General features: G+C 35.7%; 2 protein-coding genes across 2 annotated transcripts in view; both read right to left on the bottom strand.

Annotated features, from left to right (window-relative positions):
- Positions 1-27,193, bottom strand: part of LOC114356004 (leucine-rich repeat-containing protein 24) — a 51,921-nt gene that overhangs the window by 7,931 nt on the left and 16,797 nt on the right. The window lies entirely within an intron of this gene.
- On the bottom strand, positions 12,223-13,023 carry LOC114355971 (non-receptor tyrosine-protein kinase TNK1-like). The gene is made up of 2 exons (XM_028309038.1): positions 12,877-13,023; positions 12,223-12,346 (listed from the first exon to the last, which is right to left on the bottom strand). The coding sequence occupies exons 1-2, from the start codon at positions 12,981-12,983 to the stop codon at positions 12,223-12,225; spliced, it is 231 nt and encodes a 76-aa protein (XP_028164839.1). The 5' UTR covers positions 12,984-13,023.

The raw sequence follows: 27,193 nt of genomic DNA, 5'->3' as shown, positions 1-27,193 counted from the left end.
TTAACCGTAACTTCAACGATTACCGGTGTTTTATTAAAGCACCGGTTATCGTTATAGTTATCATTAAAGTGAGGTGGTGCAACTCAGCCTTAGTTTTAACTTATGTTCTTCAAGATATGAATTAATTATAACACGAAAATCCAATCTTTATCTTTACTAAATAAAACAGCTTTGTAAATGCAATGAAAACTAATGACGATTTAGATTTTGATCAAAATTTTCTGTCTTATAACATTTTAGTTGTTCAATCCTCTTGAATGGTACAATTTGGCTAATTTTATTATATCTGCCTTTTGTTATTACAGAGTAGATGTTCTTTAATGTATATTTAATTTGGTTCATTTGATTAAAGAAGAGCAAAAGCTTTGTTCATTATGAAAGTGCTAGTAGAATAAAATTACTATTCTCTATCTTTCTCCAGGTTTTACTGAGATACCGTATTGAAAGCATCATCTAAATAAGTCGACGAATAAATTAATAATAATGACGCGATGTCATTTTTTGGTAAGATGGTAAGATGGCAAAATAATCCTACTAGTCCTATCCTACTAATATTATAAATGCAAAAGTTTGGAAGTCTGGATGTCTGGATGTTTGTTACTCTTTCACGCAAAAACTACTGAACGGATTTCGATGAAACTTTACGGTATTATTGTTTATAACCAAAAATAACATATAGGCTATAATTTATGTCGATCTGTGACAAACTAAATTTCACGCGGGTGAAGCCGCGGGCAAAAGCTATCCTACTAATATTATAAATGCGAAAGTTTGGATGTCTGGATGTTTGTTACTTTTTCACGCAAAAACTACTGAACGGATTTCAATGAAACTTTACAGTATTATTGTTTATAACCCAGAATATCATATATCTAGCTAGGCTATAATTTATGTCGATCTGTGACAAACTAAATTTCACGCGGGTGAAGCCGCGGGCAAAAGCTAGTAATAATTTATATTGATTTTGTTCATACCTTTAAACCCAGTCAAAAGTAGGTGAGTCAACACACGCCGGGTTCGTAACTAGTCAAGAAAATTAGACAAAGGTCGCGAAACTTGACAACTATCCGAGTCGGGATCCTATTAGGCTTACCAAGTTCCGGTATGAAAATTTTGAAGTTTATATGGCCTCACTTTGAAGGGTTACGTTCAAAATGTCTTGACAGGAAATTGTGTCAGTAAGTAACTTTAGTGTTTGATGTGATGTCACGTTATGTTGTTATATTTATAACATATCGATACCTATCTAATCAATATTTATGAGAAAGAATGTTTGTTTATTCGTTCTTAAGTACATTGTTGAGTTAGGCGAAGAGTTAGATTGTAATTGAAACATATCTTTTAGGTACAAAGCTTAAAAAAGAGGACATGAACAGCTAGGGACTGGAATTCAGTGCCTGCTACTGTCTATCCCGAAGACTATAATCCGGGCCTTTTCAAGGCGAGTGTGAATAGGCACTTACAGGGCAGATATGTACCATCCTAGACTGCATCCCACTTAACACCAGGTGCAATTGTTGTCAAATACCTGACTTGTTAAGCATAAAAAATGAGATACTAAATGGGAAATTGTTGAGAAATGAGAAACCAATTATTTCACGTGATGATCAATGACATTATTATTATTATACGTTGATGGTCTTACAGAATAAAATGATGATGACATAAAGAGAATACGAAAAGTCTGCCAAAGTCGTGATTGCCAAAGTTACGTACTAGGTATCTCTAAAACACAATGACAACAGTCTGAATTTTAAATTATGTANTAATACATATACGATGCCGTTTTCTGAACCTGCTAAGGTAACGCTCGTATTCACAAACATTACTATGAGGTCTCACAGTGCGCGTGGACGCACAGGGTGACACACGAACCAATCACAGAGCTCTATTCAACGCTGTGCGTTCGATTTGCTACTACACTTAAGCAAACATCGTTTGTGAATACGGCGTAAGTTGTTTTTAATATTGTTTGCATGATATTTAATTTACGTATCAACTGCGATTTTTAGAAAGATACTGGCTCATGAAATACAAATATTCAGAGTCAAAAACTTCATGATTGATGAAGTCGAGTTCACACGCAATAATTAAACTAATGTAATTAAATAAATCCTCAGTCCTTCAAGCTACTTAACATTTTACTCGTTTATACGATTATAATTATTAATTATTAATTATTTACTTCAGATGTGATAGCGTTCGCGCGTCTGCGGAATTCCATTATCACATTAATCCATTACCATTTATAATGATATCTTGATTCAATCATGAGGAGCATTGTATGTTATAGGCTAACTGAATAGGTTATTGATTAGCACTGAAATAATTAAGGAGCTATCATTGATTACTTGGTTAGGTAACTAAGAGTGAGTTTCTTCCGCCACTGCTTCTCAGCACCAGCCCATATTATGTTGTCCCGAAGTGGTGGTAGGGCAAGCTATATTTGGGACGTGCATTGTGCCCTGGAAAGGGCCTATGTACTGAATAAACTATTTTATTTTAAGGATGGAACTTTGTACTGTAATTAGCGCTTCATACATCTTCATGTTACATGATGTTAAGAGCTTTAAAGTATTAACAATGTTAGATGTACATCAAATTAAAAAATAATACAGTTTTCAGGACTAAAATTAAGTGTTTTTTTTTTTAAGAAGTTAGGTCTTGGATTTCTTGGTTAGTGATTACAATTGAAGTAAAATACCAATTAATTTGAGTGTGGCAAAGCACTTTTTTGGATGATACCCATTTTATTTAATAATAAATCAAATCTCTTCTCTCTAATAAATAACAACAAGCGCTGTGGATTGTTCAAAAGCTAAACCTTTTGAACAATCCACAGCGCTTTTCCGACATCAAAGCCATCAAATCTAAGCGAATTTTCACTGAACGATTTCAGCCGCTTCATTAAAGGCGCTTTGACCTGTCCGACTAAGGCAGTGGTTCCCAAACAGTGGTCTATAATAGGATTAGAATAGAATATAATTTAGAATTTCAAAAAGATCAATTGGGTGTCATGTGTGAGATTGACGAGTAGAGAAAAGTATTCATCAATGAAAATAACAAGATCTTTTCATTGATTGTCCTGGACACCTTCAAAACAATATATTATTGTTACTGCAATTTACGTTTTGATTAAAGGTTATCTTATCTCTCTTTATTTTTGTATCGTGGTCCCTGCGAACCACTAAGAAATTAAAGTGGTCCCTATTCCAGAAAATGTTGGTAACCACTGTACTACTGGCTAGCGGCGGCGGAATATTATTAATGCGCACCCCTTAACCAAATTAGCCTGCGACGAAATTTACCCCCCGTGACAGCTAAAACCACCCGCCAGGTGGGTAGGTACATACCTACACTAATGAAGTGAGCTGCAGTTTGGTGAATGCAAATTATATTTTGATGTTATCAACGAAGTGGGCGACTAAATTCTGTTAGGTTTTAGAGATAATGTGAGTTTATTCAACTTTGTGGTTCCAAAAAGTTGTTTGTGTTTTGTTTTTTGGACTCGAATTATTTCTACTATGTATTCTCTGGTGATAGCTCATGAGTGTCGTAGATTTAATAACCTTCTGTTGGTGTTTCGTTATTATTTTAACTCGAATTATTTAGTAGAAAGTTTGTTAAAAACTTTTGTGTTGCCCTTGCTTGTTTTTAAGCTTTGTGCAATGATTGACATGCCACTTGTACGGCGACGATCACTAAATTATTGTTCTACGAGATGAATACAAATTCGTATCAAGTGCCTCCCCTAAAATTCAGATTTTTTTTTTAAATACACAAGGTTATAATAAAATTACACAAAATTTTGTTCTTCCCTTAAGCCGCGATACCGCAATTCACAGTAAGAACCTACCAAACTTTAATGTTTGAGGCAGTTTAATATTTCAACAATTAATAAAACATCTAATTAATAATGCAAATAAATCATTTCGAAATGTTATTCCGGAATTACAAATAGAAATTACCAACGGCTCGGCCACCGCTTCATTATCGTCACCATGTTTATTAATGCTCTCAAATTCTGTAGATCATTTGCTTTTGCGGTAGTAATTCCGCAAAATTAATATTGGGATTTGTTTAATGGTACAGTTCAAATACAGATGGAATTATAGTTCTGTCTTTAACGTGGAATGCATGTTGGAACGACACGCGGTAAATCGAATTCACCATATTGAGTACTATGAAAGTTGTTGAATCACTACTAACGCCCCTATTCACAAACATTACTGTGACGTCTCACAGTGCGCGTGGACGCACCTGATGCATATGATCAAGACCTCCGTTTTCGTTTGGAAAATGTGAAGAAGCTATTTCGACCGCTTGCAGAATACAGTTAATCTTTATCCGCAGCATAATAAGCTTTATTAAATTTCCTTCCAAGCTGCAGTTGTGTTCTCAACGTGACTTTTAGTTTAGTGCACTAGTAATTTAACAGCTTAATTTAATAAACCTACTCTCAAATGCTATACAGTTTTTTGTTCGCTTTAAAGCCACTGAAAGAAGTAAAGTACAGTAGTATCGTTTTCATGGATCGCAAAATTAGTGATTTCAGTAAAAAACACGTCACTGGATTAATTAAGTTTAATTAAAGCAGAGAATACGACTAGAAAATCTAGTATTAAGGTTTATTTTAGTGAAAACCTTATAGGTATATTATGACCAATATTTAAACAGGCTTCTCATCGTTATATATTTTTTCGAACTTATCATTGTGATATATTTTTCGAACTGGGATGATTTTCGGATAAAAACTATCCTATGTTCTATCCAAAGTCTTAAACTATCTCTTTACAAAATTTCATAGAAATTGGTTCAAGCGTAAAAAGGTTCTAGACAGACAGACAGAGCTCTCTTCGAATTTTATTTTTATTAATACGTCAATATGAATTCGAAGGTAGCTCTAAGTATAAAAGTATGGATTTATTGACCTGTTAACTCAGTGTCTTCACAAGAGTAATATGAATAATATCTAAAATAGAAAGACACGGATCTTAACTGCTATGCAACAAGCTGACTATTTTAGTTATTTCTATTTTAGTTTAAAAGGAACACGAAAGTTTAAAATCTTATAATATGAATAATGTTATTATGATACTAGACGCAGAAACTAGCCATAAAAACCAAGAATCGTATATCAAATAAGCTTAGTGTCACATAAAGTTAGCATTTTCAACATCAAACTTTAAACATTATTAGTTTTCACAGATACGCTTTATACCGTACTAAAGAGACACAGAATCCTAAATGATTACTGCTGTTGTGTCCATTCTCAACAATTTAATTTATTTTGCGACGAATTTTCTCACTGCAATTAGCTTGGTGACTCTAGTCTAGTTTAATTTTGTATTTAAATGCAAGTCTTGCCAAATTAAGAATTGCGCTAAGTAGATGAAAGTACAAAATTTGCATACATTACATTCAACAGCAAAATGCTTCAGTGGTCCGACGATTAGATGGTGGAATTTCTCTGGAACCAGGCGTTGTGTAATACACAAGTGCTTCAACATTAACGTAAAAAACTTAATGTATTGTATCTACATTAGAAAACTGGCTTGAATTACATGAATAATAAAAAGAATAACAAATAAAAATTAAAAATTATTAGGTAACGTTTCCTATTTTCGTGATATCTGCCAAACACACAATTTAAGGTATTAACTAAGTTAAATCAAAAATCAATCTCTGGATAAGTAAAATCAGAATGAAGAGCAAAAAAAACTGAATTTTCTTTGAACATAAAGAATTACAAGCATTTGAATTACTAAAATGTTGTTATTCAAGGCATGGACAAGATTTTACCGCAATGCGATGAGTTTTGACGCATAAAATGTTTTCCAACCCTGATGTAGCAGTAAATGGAAACATGATATTTATAATATTTGCTCCTATGGGTTAATTTACGAAATTACTAATTTTCCGTAATTAATTTTAGTAGTAGTCGAATAACCAGTTTAATTAGAGTCAAAAATAATGCTTAACCAGTAAATACTTAGGCTGAGTAGCACCACCTAACTTTAACCGTAACTTCAACGATTACCGGTGTTTGATTAAAGCACCGGTTATCGTTAAAGTTATCGTTAAAGTTAGGCGCTGCAACTCAGCCTTAGTTTTAACTTATGTTCTTCAAGATATGAAATAATTATAACGAAAATCCCTGCCTTCTTCCAATCTTTACTAAATAAAACAGCATTATACAAATGCAATGAAAACTAATGACGATTTAGATTTCGATCAAAATTTTCTGTCTTACAACATTTTAGTTGTTACAATCCTCTTGAATGGTACAATTTGGCTAATTTTATTATGTCTACCTTTTGTTATTACAGAGTAGATGTTCTTTAATGTATATTTAATTTGGTTCATTTGATTAAAGAAGAGCAAAAGCTTCGTTCATTATGAAAGTGCTAGCAGAATAAAATTACTATTCTCTATCTTTCTCCAGGTTTTACAGAGGTACTGTATTGAAAGCAACATGTAAATTAATCGACGAATAAATTAATAATAATGACGCGATGTCATTTTTTGGAGGCGAACTTCATTCAGAATAATTTTCAGCCACAGACTAACTGGCTATCTAACTGCCGAAACACAACAACGCTGTTAACATTGTTTCTATGGCGACTTAGGTAAGATGGCAAAATAATCCTACTAGTCCTATCCTACTAATATTATAAATGCGAAAGTTTGGATGTCTGGATGTCTGGATGTTTGTTACTCTTTCACGCAAAAACTACTGAACGGATTTCGATGGAACTTTACATATTATTGTTTATAACCAAAAATAACATATAGGCTATAATTTATGTCGATCTGTGACAAACTTAATTTCACGCGGGTGAAGCCGCGGGCAAAAGCTAGTAATAATTTATATTGATTTTGTTCATACCTTTAAACCCAGTCAAAAGTAGGTGAGTCAACACACGCCGGGTTCGTAACTAGTCAAGAAAATTAGACAAAGGTCGCGAAACTTGACAACTATCCGAGTTGGGATCCTATTAGGCTTACCAAGTTCCGGTATGAAAATTTTCGAAGTTTATATGGCATCACTTTGAAGGGTTACGTTCAAAATGTCTTGACAGGAAATTGTGTCAGTAACTTTAGTGTTTGATGCGATGTCACGTTATGTTGCTATATTTATAACACATCGATATTTAATCAATATTTATGAGAAATAAAGTTTGTTTGTTTGTTTCTACATTGTTGAATTAGGCGAAGAGTTAGATTGTAACTGAAACATAATATCTTTTAGGTAAAAAGCTTAAAAAAGAGGACATGAACAGCTAGGCACTGGAATTCGCTGATAACCCGAAGACTATAATCCGGGCCATTTCAAGGCGACAGTGAATAGGCACTTGAAGGGCAGATATGTACCACCCTAGACTGCATCCCACTTAACATCAGGTGCGATTGAGGTCTTTATCTGCCTTGTTATGCATTAAAAAATGAGATATTACATGGGAAATTGTTGAAAAATGAAAAATCAATTATTTCAGATGATGATCCATGACATTATTATTATACAAGTATTATACGATGATGGTCTTACAGAATAAAATGATGATGACATAAAAAGAATACGATAAGTCTGCTAAAGTCGAGATTGCTAAATTAAATACTAGCTCTAAAACACAATGACAACCGTCTGAATTTGTGATTGNATTATGTATCTTTTTCAAAGTTGGCTGTCTTTGTAACCATAAATCAAACTAAAGTAAACGATGCCAGCGAATAAATCCTCTGCCAATATTAATACTACAGTTTCAATAACAGAAAGCTGTATAAGCTATGAGCTGTATAAATTAGAATCAGCGGAACATGAAATGTAGATGTTTTTGCTGTACAGACAACAGACGATAATGTAGCATTCTTATATCGTTGCAATACGGTCGTTTTTGCAACAAAAATGAATATTCCGATGTGCAGTCGACTGTACAAGTTTTCCCGGAACCGTTGATTGTTTCTGGAAATGTTTTAATTTTCCCGAAACGCAAATTACTTTTTCCCGGAAGTATTAGGTACCGAAAGTAGTTTTCAGATGGCGGTGGTAGGTATTGTAAGTCGCTAGAATGCAAGAACCTATTTTGTTCAAGAGATATTTACTGATTTTCAAACAAACTATTGCAAAGGAAGAGTAGGGATTCTACCAATTAATTTTACAAACTTTAGTTTATGTTGATGAAATAAAACAAACTAGTACAACTAAATTTTCAATGTCCAAATTGAGTTGTTTACCAACTTTCAGAATATTGAAAGTAGGCTGTACAAATTCTTAGAAAGTTGAAATTGTTTCACTCATAGATAGAACACAGAATACCTGGTCTACGCAAAATTTGATAAGCGCATGAAAAAGTTGACAGAATTTTACATAATATTTTTGCGTTTCAGCAATTGAAGGTAAGATAGCCAAGTCCTCTGTGGTTGAGGATTCCGGATGAAGCTCGCTTCCACCTTCAGCTTGATCATCACTTTCTATTGGGAGATGCAAGCCAAGAGCTTCTCCGTTGTATTTCGAAATTTTCATGGTGTTAGAAGCAAATTATTTCACTCTCTTTGTCAATTAAGATTTGTTAAATCTAAATATAACTAAAAGGTGACTAACTGACTTAGTGATTTATCAACGAACAGCCCAAATCACTGTACGGATCGGGCTGAAATTTGGCATGCAGGTAGATGTTATGTTATGACGTAGGCATCCGCTAAGAAAGGATTTTACGAAACTCCACCACTAAGGGGGTAAAACGGGATCCACGCGCTAGTAAGTCTGTATAACTAAACCCTTTTACCTTAACGGATAAAGCAAAATTCAAGTGAAAATGGTGAATTCTGGTTCATCATCATCATCATCATTTCAGCCACAGGACGTCCACTGCTGAACATAGGCCTCCCCCAATGCTTTCCATGTTGATCGATTGGTAGCGGCCTGCGTCCAGCGCTTCCCTGCTACCTTTACGATGTCGTCGGTCCACCTTGTAGGTGGACGTCCCACGCTGCGTTTTCCGGTACGCGAATTCTGGTTAGAATAATTTTATTTTATTATTAAAACCACTTTAGGACTACGATCCCTCATTGTTACATAGCCTAATTTGAAAATGCCTCAAGGGATAAACAGAGTTTATAATAATTGAAGAAAGTTTAGGTAGTTAGGTATTAACGTAACGGAAATAAATGTAGTGCTCTCTGTGTGAATTTTTTTAGGAAGTTATTTTACTTATTTCATGGATGGTTATCTATACTAATATTCGTCTGTCTGTCACGTTTTCACGCGTAAACCACTGAAGCGATTTGATTAAATTTGGCATAGAGATAGTTTGAGTCCCGGGAAAGGACATATGATAGTTTTTATCCCGGTTTATGAAACAGGGACGCGCGCGATAAGGTTGAAAAGCTATAAGTATGTCTATAACTGACTATGAGTAGGACAAGTACCTAAATGAAGTTTCCTATAAAAATCACGAAGGGTACTTGCAAAATTACTAGAATTATAGTTTTCTTTTAACTGAATCAGTGTCCACCTACAAGGTGGACCGACGACATCGTAAAGGTAGCAGGGAAGCGTTGGACGCAGGCCGCTACCAATCGCTCAACATGGAAAGCATTGGGGGAGGCCTATGTTCAGCAGTGGACGTCCTGTGGCTGAAAAGATGATGATGATGATGATGATGAATCAGTGTCTGAGGTATAAGAGGTACGAGGAGCGGCACGGGAGGGGTGGATGACAGAGCATATATTTTTTTAAAACATTATTAGCAAATTGTATTTCACCCCTCGTGGTAAGCTAAGTAAGCTTGTATTACAAGTGGGCTCACCACAATAGTCGAGCGGCGGGATTCGAACCCGGATCTCGAGTCGGCCAGTCCGACCCCTTCACCGTTCGGCTATCGTAGTTAAATTAATTTAGTAATTTAGGGGCAAACCTACTAAATATCTCTGTGTTATACTCAGGCCGACATTTAGGCGATCTGATTAAACCAGAAAGCCCTTTGTTCAAAGTTGGNAAAGTTGTGAGAGAAAACTATAGCAATAGCCAATATACAACAGCAATTTAAAAGTTGGTGAATTATGTACAATATTATTAGTTATAGCCTAGTTTTTTCATAAGTTAATAAATAAGCCGTGTACTTTTATAGGTTTTAGGAACGATTTATCTAAATTTCATGAAGTTTTGTCTGCAGTTGGTGATAAAAATTGTGGAAAATTGATATTATATTTGATAGTTTTGTAAAACTAACGTTTTGAACGTCGAAAAATTATTTATGAAATAAGAGAGTGATTAAACTGAATGACTGATTGACTAAACCCACGCCCAGTGTGGTTTAAGTAACAAATTGTTTCGTTTACAAACGATTTGTTACAAAAACCAGACATTTATTTTTATGTTTTTAAATTTTAATCTTTAAGTAATATAAAATGCTCGATTATCATTCACTCACTGACTGATCAAGGGTGTTTTGGGGAGTTTTGGGGAGGNTGAATTTACAATATTAAATATGTGTATTAAGTATCTTGGGAAGTTTTCTAATTTACATAGTAAGTGCGTATTTTACGTTGTGCTTATTTTCAATTTCACGACCAAAACTTAATCTTCAAAAATACTTTGATTCAAAATCATGCTTACTTTTTAAACCCTAAAAAGTGACTCAAATTTTCGTTTTTGGTGTCTTCCAAGTGGATCAACTTTACGTTGATGATATCATCATGTCTTAAAAGGCTGTGACTGCTGTGAACCGATTGACACCATACATACATTAAGGCTACTTGTACACGAAGTATTTACTACACTTCGTAACATGGGACTTATATGATACCCACAAAGTTTCGCTTGTAGCACTTACAGGGCAGATATGTACCATCCTAGACTGCATCCCACTTAACATCAGGTGCGATTGTGGTCAAATAACTGCCTTGTTATGCATAAAAAAAAGATCTTTGTTTACATCCTTTTTGAAGCTATGGATGCAAACTGTCAACCAAAAAGGAGAACTAGAGGTACAAAAGTGGTTACCGGATTGGTTTAAACAGTTTGCAAGTCACTGATTTGTGTAAGCAGTAGAAAAAGTGAGTTAATAAACTCAATTTTTTTTTCACTGATAAGATCAAACATTATGACAAACATCCGACTCTCGGACTTATTAGCCACTCCGTAAGACTTGTCCGTAACCGTAAGTCCAAGTGTCTCATATGCCTTTTTCCTCATGGTGGAAACCCAGCCTAAGGACTGCAAGCAATGTTTACTTATGTAAAGCATGTGTGGGATATCACGTTCACGTCACAGTCGTGCCCATTGTATGACGCCATACATATTCAAGCAGGCCTGCCATGTTTATTCAGGATACCATATAACTCAATTAGTCACTGTACGCTATCGATAACACATCTATTTACAAGATTAGCGGCACTCAATGCCAAGCCAAAGTGACGCTGTAAATGCTGTAATTCCATAGTAAATACAAGGATTAATATCGAAATTCGCATGACGGTTATGTTGACTTTTTAGCTTGATTTTACTAGAGTTTAAGTTATTAAACCTTTATGCGGTAATTTGTAATAACACTCTGCTTCTAAGTCCATATCCATTTGTATGCGCGTGCGTACTCATTCTACTAGAATACTAGACGTTGTCTAATAGCAAGAAGCGGTATTTACATGTTTGTATTATCACGTGTATTGTTTTGAAACATTGTACACGAATACCACCAACAAGGTGAAGTCTTGTAAGAATCCTTGTTAACTACTGTATTTATGGCTCAAACTTGAAACTAACGTAACATGACATGTCAATTGTTTTTATGTTACGTCTATTATTACTTATTTTAAGACAAGCAATTTTTTTAATGTGTATTCTAATTAGACGCGATAAAGCTTATTACTCTTTGACATTAAGACTTCAAATTACGAAGTCATAACATTTGACACTGATTGTTCTAGCGGTAATTACAATTAGCATTGAAGACTCTTAACCAATGAAAGTAAAAGCAATTGCGTACTCGCACCTATGAGGTTTACGATTGCTGTAAAAGGAACACGGACGATACCCTTGCATAATAATGGTGACGATTATTGCAGTATAGTTCTTGTAACAATGTTAACTAACTCTAGTAAACATAGTATAATCTTTAGTTTAGGGCTTAGCTAATAAATAAAGACATGTATCGTTTTCAATGTCTCGTTTTAAGGTCTCATAGACAATGTTACAAAAAAAATATATTCCCAGGGTTAATACTACCAATTTTCAGTTATTATGATTAGAGTTTCCAAAAAATACGAACCTTTACGCACGGGAGAGTCCGTTTGTGGCTTTTTGCTCGTCGGAGTGTGCTTGCTCTTCCCTGACGCCACTAAAGTGCTGTAAAATAACAATTATTATGAAAAACATTTGATCTAATATCTACTAATAAATTATACCGCAATACGATGTGCATGTTTATTGTTCATAAAACAAAATCATAAATGTATGGTATTCGATTATATGTTTATTCGAAAATTGATAATATTGCGGTATATGTATTTAGTGGCTGCTGATTATATGGGAAATACCAAAACCACTAATTAGATTGGATTATTTTCCTCCTTCCATAATAATTTTCCCTGTAAATTACATAAATATTTTGCCCACAACATTCAAATATGGTTTATTTCTATTTAGAAAGAAAGAAGAAAGAAAGAAAAAATGTTTATTCAGTATCATCGACAATACACTTACAACAATACTTAAAATTATTTAATGAGTAGGTAATTACAATGATACTGAAAAGGTCCACTCAGCATGGTGTCGTAGCATCTCAGTAGATAATGCCACGACCCTGGTCTTCCGTGGACACCCAGACAAGGAGAGCACTACTAAGCATGTAAATAAGGAGTAATTATTATATTTACCTGGGAAAAAGTCCGACTTCCAACGTCCGTTGGTTCTGCCCTTTCCACCAGTGCAGCTCTTGTCTCTTGTCTATGAGAACAATCGCGTCTCCCGACTCTATGGTCATTTGACCTTGTCTTCGGTAACTGTAAAACAATAAAATTGCTAAAAAAAAGGCTATAAAATATACTAATTACTTCATTTGAACATTTATCATCATGATCACGACAGATAATTATTCGAAAGCGCGGTATTTTACTAAAAATGTTAATAACCATGAAATTACTGGAAAACGCGAATTGTTTTTGCTTTCTACACGATATTTTAGCATTTCATAACAAAACTGGAGTCGGCATTCATAAATAATTAGATTATGTATTATGATATCGGCAATTAAATGCACGCACATAATTGACATAATAGTATAGTAATAGTTATTAACATTATGATAACAAAGTGAACATTGGATTAAAATGCTATCCTCATTATAATTTATCTGCAAATATGTAACTAGAAAAAATTTAATGTCATTAAGGCCAATATAAATTGTAGGATCGATTTGTAAAGCGAAATAAATAGCCATTTGTTTATGAATCATACATGACAAGGCACACTTGTCAATTATAAATCAATCATGAGATCAAATGTATTATGGTATAGATCGTTTCATCCACGAAGACGCGCCCCACCACTCTTCCGCTAATGGTTGAGTGTTATCGGTACATGTTAAATTTATCCATGAGTGCACACGCACACTACAATAATGATGCTCGGATTGCTCGGATCAAACACGCCGCACCCCGCGCTTCCCTCGATCAAAAATTGGGGGGCGCGTCTTCGTGGATGAAACGATCTTTACAATATAGGGCTATTATACGATTTCTTTGCAAAATAGCATCTATTACAACTGTATAAGATGCGTCAATGTTCTTACCTAAACACCGCGATGGCCGTCTCAGACTTATTGGTGTCCATATACCGCATGATGCCAGCGAAAGTCGGCCTCTCCTTAGGGTTAAGATCCCAGCTCTGCATCATTAGCATGTATTCATGTAGATCTAATAAGGTCTACATTAAACACAATAGTGGTTATCTGTACTTACCTAAGTGCTNTGGGGAGGTGAGACTTTTAGTCCAGATTGCACCATTGAAGTAATATTACTACGTACTCGTAGTACATTATAACTCAATGGATTGCACCACCTTACTGTAACCGTAACATAACCATAACTAACTTAACTTTTGACGCTTGTTAAAGTTAATGTAAGATGGTGCAACCCAGCCTCAGTCTACAATGTTCAAAGGCTACATTTTGTCACCAGACATAAACAACGTATCAACACGCTTATTTGCACCAACAACAATAGGCTCGTGGAGTTTGTACGTTACGTAGTAGGATAACAACGAACATTACTCGTTGGTTAGGAGTTGTTCACGTTATGAGCGGTAGTGGTACCGGGAGCTGAATCTTTTGTAGAGACAAATGGACATCATCAGTCTTTCTGTATTAAAATTAATTTTACAAAATATGTAGTAATTTATAGACCTTCATTAAATTTTGAATTTTTTTAATACCTACTCATTAGAAGCTATATTATTTTGTAGAGACAAATAGACGTCATCAGTCTTTCTCTATTAAAATTAATTTTACAAAATATGAAGTAATTTATAAGTCCAGCTGATTTTCATCATAAGCGTATAGGTACCTAGTTAATTATTTTCGTAATGTTTGATGAAGATTTATTACAAACTTACTCATTGGATCCTATAGATTACAGCGTTGCAAGTAATATTATTGTTATTTTACCAATATCCTTAAGCATCCAAGCAGTTGTGGGAGTTCGAGATCCAAGCTGTTATCATGGTAAAGCCTGGTCCGTGAGCACGTAGAATTTTGTCCAATGACCCCAAGCTACCCATCCTTATCGCTCGCGTGTAATTATATTGCTGTCGCGACTGTGCGACGCGCGCCCGCAGTGAGTGTGCGAGCGCGACAGCAACATATTTACGCGCGAGCGATAAGGATGGGTAGCTTGGGGTCAGTGGACAAAATTCTACGTGCTCACGGACCAGGCTTTAGCTGTTGACTGGTGCTATTTTCCATTTATTCATTCCTTTATTTTATATCCTTCCATCATTGCCAAAATGAAATAGAAGAACAATTAAATTATTCAGCGTCCGCGTCCGCTTCAATCTAATTTGAGCCTTATTATCGACTCGCTAGCGTTTGGAACTCTAATAGAGATCCGTCAACAAGTCGGCAGATGCCACTTAATGATATTACCGCACAAATTAATGACAGCCATCCAATTAGGCATAGCACTATCATTACTGTGCGCCTGAAATGTAGGGGTCTTATTTTCAGTAAGCTAGCGTTTGAGCGTGAGTGTTTAAAGATGCCGTAATTAAATGGGATTGCACTCATAGATAAAAGAAGAAGAATAAATTATAAATAACTTTTTTGCCGAATGGATTTGCTGTTACGAGTACATACTACTCCTGTACTGACAGTAGAAAAAAAACTATTCGGCAACAAAAAAAAAAAACATAAGCTAGAGAGAGGTTAGGTTATTGTATTATGTATTTGTTTCTGTTACTTAAAGCATAGAAACACAAGGCTCTTGTCAAACTTGAATGACTCTACCAGTCATTTTTGGAAGAAAAAATATCGGCCAACAAAAATACTTGAATGTTCTTCCTCAAGGTCTAAATATAAATGTTTCCACAATGGCCGGGCTGGTGGCGGCCTGCATCTAGCGCCTTCCTGCTACTTTTATGAGGTCGTCGGTCCACCTTGCGTGTGGACATCCTACGCTGCGCTTTCCGGTACGTGGACTTCACCCCAGAACCTTTCTGCCCCATAGTATTTATTTACAATGCTGCAATGTTACATTGTCACAAGCCTATTTACTGGATTTGCTATTTGTTCATCACAAAATGTCACCGATCAAATTCTTACATAATCACTCTGTTATGACCAATTTCCATGGAACATAACAACTAATTGGATAATTAATTCCAGTGTACTATTACGATTATTTCGTTTACCCATTTGACGCGAAAACAAATAAATCGGAACTTTATAAGGCCCGGTTTCCACCAAAGCGGAGCGGAGAAGAGCGGAGCGGTGCGGAGACGAGAGGAGATGTGTGATCTGTGCGTAGCTGTCAGCTGTCAGTTGTTGCGCCGCGCCGCGGTCGCTGTCAAAGTCTTTGAAAAACAAGTGCGCCCGACACTTCTCGACTCTTGTCCGCTTGATCCATTTCCACCGAAGCTGAGCGGAGTGGAGATGTGCAAATAACGGAATGATTGGTTATTCACAAAACTTCTCTGCTCCACACTTTCTTACTGACTGAGTTTGTTCCGGCGTTTCTTCTCAGCACTTGCCATTTTGTCTCGAATCGCTGGTAGGGCCCAAAAGTTAAGGAGACATGTAAAGTGCCCCATAAGGGCTACCTTTTTTTTTAATTTACTGTATTTTGACGTTCATAAGTGCCACTACTGGTCTGAATTGAATAAAATATTTTTGATTTTGATTTTACGCACCGCTCCGCTTTGGTGGAAACCGGGCCTAATGCCAAAACGAAATGCAATAAAGTCTAAATTGGCTTGATAATTGCCATGTTTGTTGCACGGTACACTGGATGCAAATTTAATAAAATAAACACGCATCGGATAACAGACATAGTGGATTTGGGACACAACAAAATAATTCCCATGTAGATAGTATTTAAACAAAATACATTACCGAAACTGCGAGAGATTATTAAGTTAAAAGCTTTTGATTTAGTGTAAAAATGAAGATTTTGTAATGTATAAAAATAATTGCATTCACTTTATTTTCTATTTCACTATTCACATTAAAAAAATCCATACTTAGACCAAGAATAACTGCGGCTAGAAGGAAAAGAAAGCATTTGAAGGAAAGAAAGAAAGAAAAATTATTTATTTGACAACTAAAAAGTACAAAAACAATGAGGCGGAGAAAAAAAAATGTTGCCAAAGAGGTCACCCACTCAGTATTATCTTGACAGTTGACATTTTACTGCCAAGTGCCAAGACACTGGTTTTCAGTGGGTGCCTTGTACGCAGGGGCAAAAAAATATGATAAAATAAATTCAAATTAATTAAAATTCACATTTGGAATTAGAAGGCCTACAAGGCTCAAGTGAACAGGTCTCTTTTCTCAAGCTCGCTCCACCATAAATCGCATCTGCACCTCTTGTGTGAGAACAAAAAATAAGCTCATAGGTAGTAGATATTTTTCCTCAAGCGGAGATGATTTTCCCAATGACCGTCTGTAGTCAATGGTTTCCCGCAAAATCGACAACCTGATGACCCGATTGGACCTACGTTTATGACCTTCGACCCTTCAAGATCGGATCATGAAGTCGTGTATCGCTCAATCAGAATGTTTCTTCAACGTCCTAACCAAACTGTGGATGGTCAAACTGTAGCCCTTATCACTATGCAAATAACTTAGCCTCTGCTACTAGTGGCATGTACTGTCAACGAAATACTTTAAACAATAATTTTGCTACACTTGTATTTGTCCGCATCTTCGCCCATGTGTTCAGTTTGTTACAGAAGACCGAGTTACTTGACACATAATTTGATTAATTAACTTAGTTTCGTTAAAAAATATTGCCTAGGTTATATGTTATTCTGATGTATGTTTGTTTCGGCGTTTCTTCTCAGCACTTGCCATATGTTTGTCTCGAAGCGCTGCTGGTAGGGCCCAAAAGATAAGAAGACATGTAAAGTTTACTTCTACTTTTTTTTATTTACTATATTTTGACGTTCATAAGTGCCACTTGTGGTATAAATTTAATAAAATATTTTTGATTTTGTAAAGAACAATAAAACTGTAAGATTTGATAAAAATCCATTCTGTAGTTTTTAGCAAATATCCATCTAGCTATCCATACATCTTTACAAAATGTTTACATTTTTTATTAAAATACAAAATTGTTTATTCAGTACCACGTTTGCAGTTTTATATTAGTAAGAAGTAGGATAATAGCGTATAGCATTTATTATTATAATCACAGAAGATGCCATAATGTTTCGCTTTATTTGCTGTGACCCGTACACGTATAATATTACGTATGAGGTAATGACGTTGATGTATGGGTCTCGGATATCCGAATATTGATGGCAGGTCGAATGTATGAAACAGACTCCGTTTTATAATGGCCACGATTTATTTGGAAGGGATTTAAATTTCATATTAAATAAATGCAACATTGGCATTGGTGGCACGATGTAAGTAATTACATAAAATATATTTGTATTTACTATGATTAAACCACGGGAGTTTCGATTCTTTATTTGAAAATAATGAAAACGTATTTTATTGTTATTCAGGATACTTTACGTACTAATAAGGTGTAGATAAAATGGTTACTACGATTTTTATTTAAAATGATAAAATAATCTGTTTAACAATGGATTTTTTTAATAGAGTCCAACTTTTAGCCATTTGACTTCTTCGAATAAAAAGTTTTTGTAGAATAATTGCAACTAAGAAAAAAATAATCCAAAATTCAAGTAGAAAGTATTCAATGGACTTGAATATAAAATAAATAAATAAATCTTTGGACAAATTCACACAGCGCCAGCGCTATTCATAATTTATGATAATTCATAACTTCTATAATTAATATAAACCATAAACTAAATTGGAACGCAGTTTAACGAAAGAAAAATACCAATTCAAAAAACTTCAGACAAGAATCGTCATATTCCGCCTCACACTGCCGACCGCGTCCGTCCCGGCTCTTTTGCCCGTAATTCCCGATAACCGTGTTAGTCGCGCCACATCCCTATCGTGTGTAAACTGATTACCGGTAATACCGATCGTCTGGCTTTCGGTCGAATTCTTGCTAGTTTTGCCATAATTGGCGGTTTTACGTGTGAACGGTTTTATAGCTTTTTGGTTGGGTGTCGAACGAAACGCTAGAGGTGTTTGGACGTGTCGAAGTAAATTATGCGACGTTCCTTGCTTAGACATAAAACATGCTTATACAAAATTATGTTTTGATATGTTTTTATTACCCGGCGAACAGGATATGTTAACTTTTTTAAAATCAGTCCAGTAGTTTCAGAACCTATCAAACATCAAAAATCATTCCTCTTTATAATATTAGTGAGGATAATTTTTATGATGCTTTAATAACATGGACGTGGATTTGTTAATTTAGATTAGACAATTGTCTCTTAGAAACACAGTTCATTGGTATCAGAACATCGTAATAAACAACGGATAAGTTAAATAATTACCGCAACTCCTGTAATACCAAAAACCTTTTATTAGAATAATAAATCGACTTTGTGAGACGACGCNTGGGGAGGGGAGACTTTTAGTCCGGATTGCACCATTGCAGTAATATTACTACGTAGTACATTATAACTCAATAGATTGCACCACCTTATTGTAACCGTAACATAACCATAACTAACTTAACTTTTGACGCTTGTTAAAGTTAATGTAAGATGGTGCAACCCAGCCTCAGTCTAGAATGTTCAAAGGCTACATTTTGTCACCAGGCATAAACAAGTATCAACACGCTTATTTGCACCAACAACAATAGGCTCGTGGAGTTTGTACGTTACGTAGTAGGATAACAACGAACATTACTCGTTGGTTTGGAGTTGTTCACGTTACGAGCGGTAGCGGTACCGGGAGCTGAATCTTTTGTAGAGACAAATGGACATCATCAGTCTTTCTTTATTAAAAGTAATTTTACAAAACATGCAGTAATTTATAGACCTTCATTAAATTTTTTTTTTTTTTTTAATATATACTCATTAGAGGCTTAATAATTTGTGGAGACAAATGGAAGTCATCAATCTTTCTATTATTAAATATTTTTGCAAAATAAGAAAATTATAAACCCGGCTGATTTTCATTAACCATTACCAGCATCTAATTTGTTATTTTTTGTAATGTTTGATGAAGATTTATTACATACCTACTCATTGGAGCCTATAGATTACAGCGATGCAAGTAATATTATTGTTATTTTACCAATATCCTTAAGCATCCAAGCTGTTGTGGGAGTTCGAGATCCAAGCTGTTATCATGGTAAAGCCTGGTCCGTGAGCACGTAGAATTTTGTCCACTGACCCCAAGTTACCCATCCTTATCGCTCGCGCGTAATTATGTTGCTGTCGCGCTCGCACACTCACTGCGGGCGCGCGTCACACAGTCGCGACAGCAATAGTGGACAAAATTCTACGTGCTCTCACGGACCAGGCTTTAGCTGTTGACTGGTGCTATTTTCCATTTATTCATTCCTTTATTTTATATCCTTCCATCATTGCCAAAATGAAATAGAAGAACAATTTAATTATTCAGCGTCCGCTTCAATCTAATTTGAGCCTTATTATCGACTCGCTAGCGTTTGGAACTCTAACAGAGATCCGTCAACAAGTCGGCAGATGCCACTTAATGATATTACCGCACAAATTAATGACAGCCATCCAATTAGGCATAGCACTATCATTACTGTGCGCCTGAAATGTAGGGGTCTTATTTTCAGTAAGCTAGCGTTTGAGCGTGAGTATTTAAAGATGCCGTAATTAAATGGGATTGCACTCATAGATAAAAGAAGAAGAATAATAATAAATAACTTTTTTGGCGAATGGATTTGTTGTTACGAGTACATACTATTATTGTTATTATTTATTTCATTAGTGTCGACACCGCCTTCCCCTTCATATTTGTACTTCATAACTGTCCTCTCCATAGGTAGTCTGGAAGAGATCGCTTCATAGCGATAAGACCGCCTAGTTGTACCTTATGTGTTATTTTTTTTCTGTTCTGTTCTTTGGTGTGCAATAAAGAGTATTTATTATTATTATTATTATTATACTACTCCTGTACTGACAGTAGAAAAAAAACTATTCGACAACAAAAAAAAACATAAGCTAGAGAGAGGTTAGGTTATTGTTTATGTATTTGTTTTTGTTACTCAAAGCATAGAAACACAAGGCTCTTGCCAAACTTGAATGACTCTACCAGTCATTTTTGGAAGAAAAAATATAGGCCAACAAAAATACTTGAATGTTCTTCCTCAAGGTCTAAATATAAATGTTTCCACAATGGCTGGGTTGGTGGCGGCCTGCATCCAGCGCCTTCCTGCTACTTTTATGAGGTCGTCGGTCCACCTCGTGTGTGGACGTCCTACGCTGCGCTTTCCGGTACGTGGACTTCACCCCAGAACCTTGCTGCCCCATAGTATTTATTTAAAATGCAGCAATGTTATATTGCCACAAGCCTATTTGCTTTTTGTTCGTCACAAAATGTCACCGATCAAATTCGTACATAATCACTCTGTTATGACCAATTTCCATGTAACATAACAACTAATTGGATAATAATTAATTCCAGTGTACTATTACGGTTATTTCGTTTACCCATTTGACGCGAAAATAAATAAATCGGAACTTCATAAGGCCCGGTTTCCACCAAAGCGGAGCGGAGAAGAACGGAGCGGTGCGGAGAAGAGATGTGTGAGCTGTGCGTAGCTGTCAGCTTTCAGTTTATTGTTATTTTTGAAATACCGCACCGCTCCGCTCTTTTCGGTCGCTGTCAAAATCTAAAGAAAAACAAGTGCGCCCGACACTTCTTGACCTTCTCCGCTCGATCCATTTCTTCGAAAACCGCGCGGAGTGGAGATGTGCAAATAGATTGGTTATTCAAAAAACTTCTCTGCTCCGATCCGCACCGCTCCGCCTTGGTGAAAGCCGATCCTAATGCCAAAACGAAATGCAATAAAGTCTAAATTGGCTTGATAATTGCCATGTTTGTTGCACGGTACACTGGATGTAGATTTAATAAAATAAACACGCGTCGGATAACAGACATAGTGCATTTTGGGACAAAGCAAAATAATTTAATTATTTGAACGAAATACATTACCGAAACTGCAAGCGATTATTATGTGAAAAGCTTTTTAAATTTATTTATTTATTTATCATTTAGTGCCATAATTTTAACATCAGGTGAACTTAATGCCATAAGGCATTCTCATCCAGTTTACCATCGGGATAACCCGACCAGAAAAATTAGTATAACAAAAAAAAATTAGTAATAGTGTAAAATGTTTAAAATAATAATCAGTTTCAATTTCACTATTCACATTAAAAATCCTTTATCACAAAAAGAACAATGCAGGTATTTAGTCACGGTTAGATAGAAGCGAGTAATTTTTTGGAAAAGCTCACTCCACCATAGATCTGCAGGTGAGAACAAAAAGTAAAGAGAAAAAATATTTTCTCCCCAAGCGGAGACGATTTTCCCAATGACCGTCTGTAGTCAATGGTTTCCCTCAAAATTGACAACCTGATGACCCGACCGGACCTACGTTTATGACCTTCGACCCTTCAAGATCGGATCATGAAGTCGTGTACTCGTGTATCGCTCAATCAGAATGTTTCTCCAATGTCCTAACCAAACTGTGGATGGTTAAACTTCGGCCTTTATCACTACATGCAAATAACTTAAGTTATTACGCCCGTATTCACAAACATTACTATGAGGTCTCACAGTGCGCGTGGACGCACAGGGTGACACACGAACCAATCACTGAGCTCTATTTAATGCTGTGCGTTCGATTTGCTGCTTCACTTAAGCAAGCATCGTTTGTGAATACGGGTGTTAGCCTCCTATTAATGGCATGTACTGTCAACGGCAGTATAATTTTGTTGCACTAGCTTATGCTCGTGGCTTTGCCCGTTTGATTCAGATTGTCACAAAAAGACTGAGTTACTTGACACTTATCGCTGTAATTTGACCAATTATCTCAATACCGTTATAAATAACAGACTATATTTTATTCTGATGTATAAATAATATAAACACTGTAATGTTTCATCAGAGTCCGTCCAATAGTTTTTGCCTGAAAGATCATAAAAAAAACTCACAAAACTCATTTATTTTTGCAAATAGGCTTTTAAAAAGCACTTTTACACGTCCGAGTATTAACCCTACCACTGCTTCGGGACAATAAATGGGCCAGTGTTGAGATGAAGCAGCGCAAGTAACTCAGTCACTATTGTCAGTTAACTATCAGTTATCCATCCATCTTCTTCACAATATTATTAATGTTCACATTTTTAATATAAGTAAGAAGTATAAAGCACTTATTATTACAATCACAGAAGATGCCACAATGTTTCGCTTTATTTAGGTACTGTGACCCGTACACGTATAATATTACGTATGAGGTAATGACGTTGATGTATGGGTCTCGGATATCCGAATATTGATGGCAGGTCGAATGTATGAAACAGACTCCGTTTTATAATGGCCACGATTTATTTGGAAGGGATTTAAATTTCCTATTTATTAATAAATGCAACATTAGCATTGGTGGTACGATGTAATTACATTATACCTATTTGACACAGGAGTTTCAATTCTTTATTTGAAAATAATGAAAACGTATTTTATTGAGTTATTCAGGATGCTTTACTACGTAATAATGAGGTGTAGATAAATGGTTACCTACTATGATTTTTTATTTAAAATGATAAAATAACCTTTTTAACAATGGCATAAGTAGTTATTTTAACAGAGCCCGACTTTTAGTCAGTTGACTTATTCGAATGAAAAGTTTTTGTAGAATAATTGCAATTAAGAAAATAATAATACAAAATTCAAGTAGAAAGTATTAAATAGACTTGACTATAAATAAATAAGCAAATCTTTGGACGATTTCACACAGCGCCAGCTAGCCCCAAGTCATAATTTATGATAATTCATAATTTCTATAATTAATAATATAAACTATAAACTAAATGGGAACGCAGTTTAGCAAAATAAAAATACATATTCAAAAAACTTCAGACAAGAATCGTCATATTCCGCCTCACACTGCCGACCGCGTCCGTCCCGGCTCTTTTGCCCGTAATTCCCGATAACCGTGTTAGTCGCGCCACATCCCTATCGTGTGTAAACTGATTACCGGTAATACCGATCGTCTGGCTTTCGGTCGAATTCTTGCTAGTTTTGCCATAATTGGCGGTTTTACGTGTGAACGGTTTTATAGCTTTTTGGTTGGGTGTCGAACGAAACGCTAGAGGTGTTTGGACGTGTCGAAGTAAATTCATGCGACTTTCCTTGCTTAGACATAAAACATGCTTATACAAAATTATGTTTTGATATGTTTTTATTACCCGGCGAACAGGGATAATGAGCATTCTAGGGGTGTTTTTTTTTAAATCAGTCCAATAGTTTCAGAACCTATCAAAAATCAAAAATCATTCCTCTTTATAATTATTAGTGTGGATAATTTTTATGATGCTTTAATCCCGTCTACGTACCTATTGCCATCTGGCGGATTTTTCAATCGCGAAAACCCTCATTACATGGACGTGGATTTGTTAATTTAGATAAGACAATTGTCTCTTAGAAACACAGTTCATTGGTAACAGAACATCGTAATAAACAACGGATAAGTCAAATAATTACCTACCGCAACTTCTGTAATACCAAGAACCTTTTATTAGAATAATAAATCGACTTTGTGGAACGACGTTGAAGCAGCACTTCATAATAAGAATTCAATCGTACCTTAAACTTCCGAAGATTAATTAACAAACTTCAAATACAAGAATAATTTAAACAAAACTTCCAAAATGATGTCCAATAAAACTTAGGACATCTCAATTCCGAATTGTTAAATTCTCAAGTATGACTCCAACTGTAATAATTTCCGAAGTTGATCCAACAAAATTATCTTATACAAAATCCTTATCCGGCAACTTTCGCTCGAAAATTTCATCCGACCAAAGAGTTTACTTTAAATTGAACATTCTGACTTGACCTTGCCCATGGTTAATTAATTTCGAACAGCTTCGAACAGCTTGTGGCAGAAAGTCGAAGTGAAAATTTTCCGTGTTCGTACAAAATCACGTCGCGGAAACGAAAACTAGGCATGACCATTGAAGCATTCTTATCCAGAAAATAGTCTAAGAACCAATGGACCGCAAATCCAACGATCTAAAACAATATTAATGGCTGTAGCTCCACTGCAGCGTGGAAGTGCGAGCGAGATGTCAACAGTTTTCTATGTTCGCCTGCAAACAGGTTTTGTGTTAGAGCGAGCGAGAGGAGAAGCGTAAGTTATTAAATCGAGTCGTTCTTGAGCAAAACATGGATTGCTTCATAGTACAGTTTGCCGGGAAATTCTGGCCTCCCGCCAGCCGCACTGCCGTATCGGTGAGGTTGATTTAATTTTGCTCGAATTTAACAAAGTGGCCTGTTAATGAAAGGGCCCCCGGTCTTTGAGAAAGAGGACGGATTCAACAATTGTATTTTTTAAATTAGATAATTTTATTTCGCGAGTTTTCCGGGTGACAGGGTTGCCATAAAAAGGATTTCTCCCCGCCAAGTTATTAAATTTTTTATAGGTATTTCAGTTCGAAAAATGAACCTGCTTAAAAAGTTAAGCATTTATTTTATTTAGGTAACATAAATCGAAAGTAATAATTATGATTATGTTGTAGGATTACCTAAAGCAGTTCATATGATTTTTTTAAGAAACAATTGACGCGCAATATGTGAATTCAACACGCTTGACAACGCTGCAAAAAGTATGGCAACACATGTGGCAACGACGCAAAGCACGACCCGCGTTGTATGCGAATTAGCTGTAAGTTGCTTAGTAAATACTGTCTTGTTTTAAAAAATCTATTAGTTTCATATCAAATATACTTACTTGCCAGATTCATTTCACCCAATAACTTTACTAACTTAAGTCTACATCGTGCAATAGACGTTTAAATCATATTCTTTGAGTACGCCATTTCCATTTTCAAAGCGCTTTTAAGGAAATCGAATACCCGATTGATCTATCACCTTGCCTTGGCTACACTTTAAACTTGGCACCGGCTTGTAGCGAGGTGTCCAAGTTCCAGAAATTAGATTGGAACTTGGCTACGCATAAATCTTACAGAAACGGAAACAATGTAACGGTAACGAATACAAAATACACAGATTGCTGTTTTTGAGCTACTTTACAAAGGTATTGCTTTGGTAATTGGAAGCTACTCGTACTTTGTTTGAAATTAATTGGGAAATGGTTTTTTTTTTTGCAATAGAATATCTTAACTCTAGTCATAATAGAGATATTAGTTCACAGGAATTCGACCATATTATACCTACTTAAATGACTATAGATAGATACGTACGTAAATATTTATGTCATCTTTTTCGTATAAGGACTATTCCCACGGGGACAACCTGTATTTTGCAGGAACTGCTTTTGACAGAATCCCGTTTAGTAGTACGTGTTTCAGTGTCCTACAAATACTGGATTCCACAAAACTGTATTGCCGTGGGAACGAGCCCTTAGAGAACCATATACCTAAACCAGTCGAAGTAAATAAAAAAACACTGTGAAGTTAAAGCATCGCCAGGCCTAAGACGCTTTATTTACTTTTATTAAAATTAAAATAAGACTATATTAATAGTAACCGAGTTTGCTTGCACTGCTTCTTCTCAGCTCTGGCCGATTTATTGTCCTGAAACAGTGGCAGGGTTAATACAGGGACGTGTAAAAGTGCTTTCTAAAAGCCTAATTGCATAAATGAGTTTTAATACACACGGATATGACAATGGATGACATCGTTTCAATGCACTCTAAAACTCCTGACAGTAATACTCATCTCACTTTGCGGAATCACACAGAACGCGAACTTGCAAGCACCACTCACAAGGGGATACTTCGAACTAAGCATTCTTCCTAAGCGTCCCCTTAAGGCCAGAGCACACGACGCGTTGCGGCGCCGCACCGCAAAGACTTATTTTTATTTATTAAGACAACCAACAAGACATACACAAAAAAGAAACAATATTTACAACGTTAAAGTTAATCTAAGTTATTAAAATTTCTTAGCGATTGGAGTCGCTTCTCAAAGTTCGATTTTTTCAAGTTGTTTATTTAAAATTAAATCTAAGTTCTGCCTTAATTATAGGTTGCCACGGCATGCAATAGTATACTTATAATTATTATTACACAGTGTCCACACTAAAAAATAAAGTTTCTTCAGCGAGTATTCTTTAGCTATAAAATGCTGTAATAACATTTCGCCAGTGATCGGATGCGAAGCTGTTTAGTATTTTGCGCTTATACAAAGGTATAGCTTGTCCCGAAAAACATCCAGATCCAGATCACCATATCCACGCTATATCCAGAATCCAGATCAGAGATTTAGTATCGCGCGACCCAGCTTCGCACCGCTCGTGTGGCCCGCCACAGATATTTCTATGTAAAGCAACGCAGCGACTCCGCTCCGGCGTCGCACCGTCACCGCAACGCATCGTGT

The sequence above is a fragment of the Ostrinia furnacalis genome, unplaced genomic scaffold (assembly GCF_004193835.3).
Source record: "Ostrinia furnacalis isolate ACB-3 unplaced genomic scaffold, ASM419383v2 OfSCF2600, whole genome shotgun sequence".
Taxonomy (NCBI): Eukaryota; Metazoa; Arthropoda; class Insecta; order Lepidoptera; family Crambidae; genus Ostrinia; species Ostrinia furnacalis.
The sequence above is the reverse complement of the archived record's forward strand: the minus strand, read 5'-3'. Positions and strand labels throughout refer to the sequence as shown.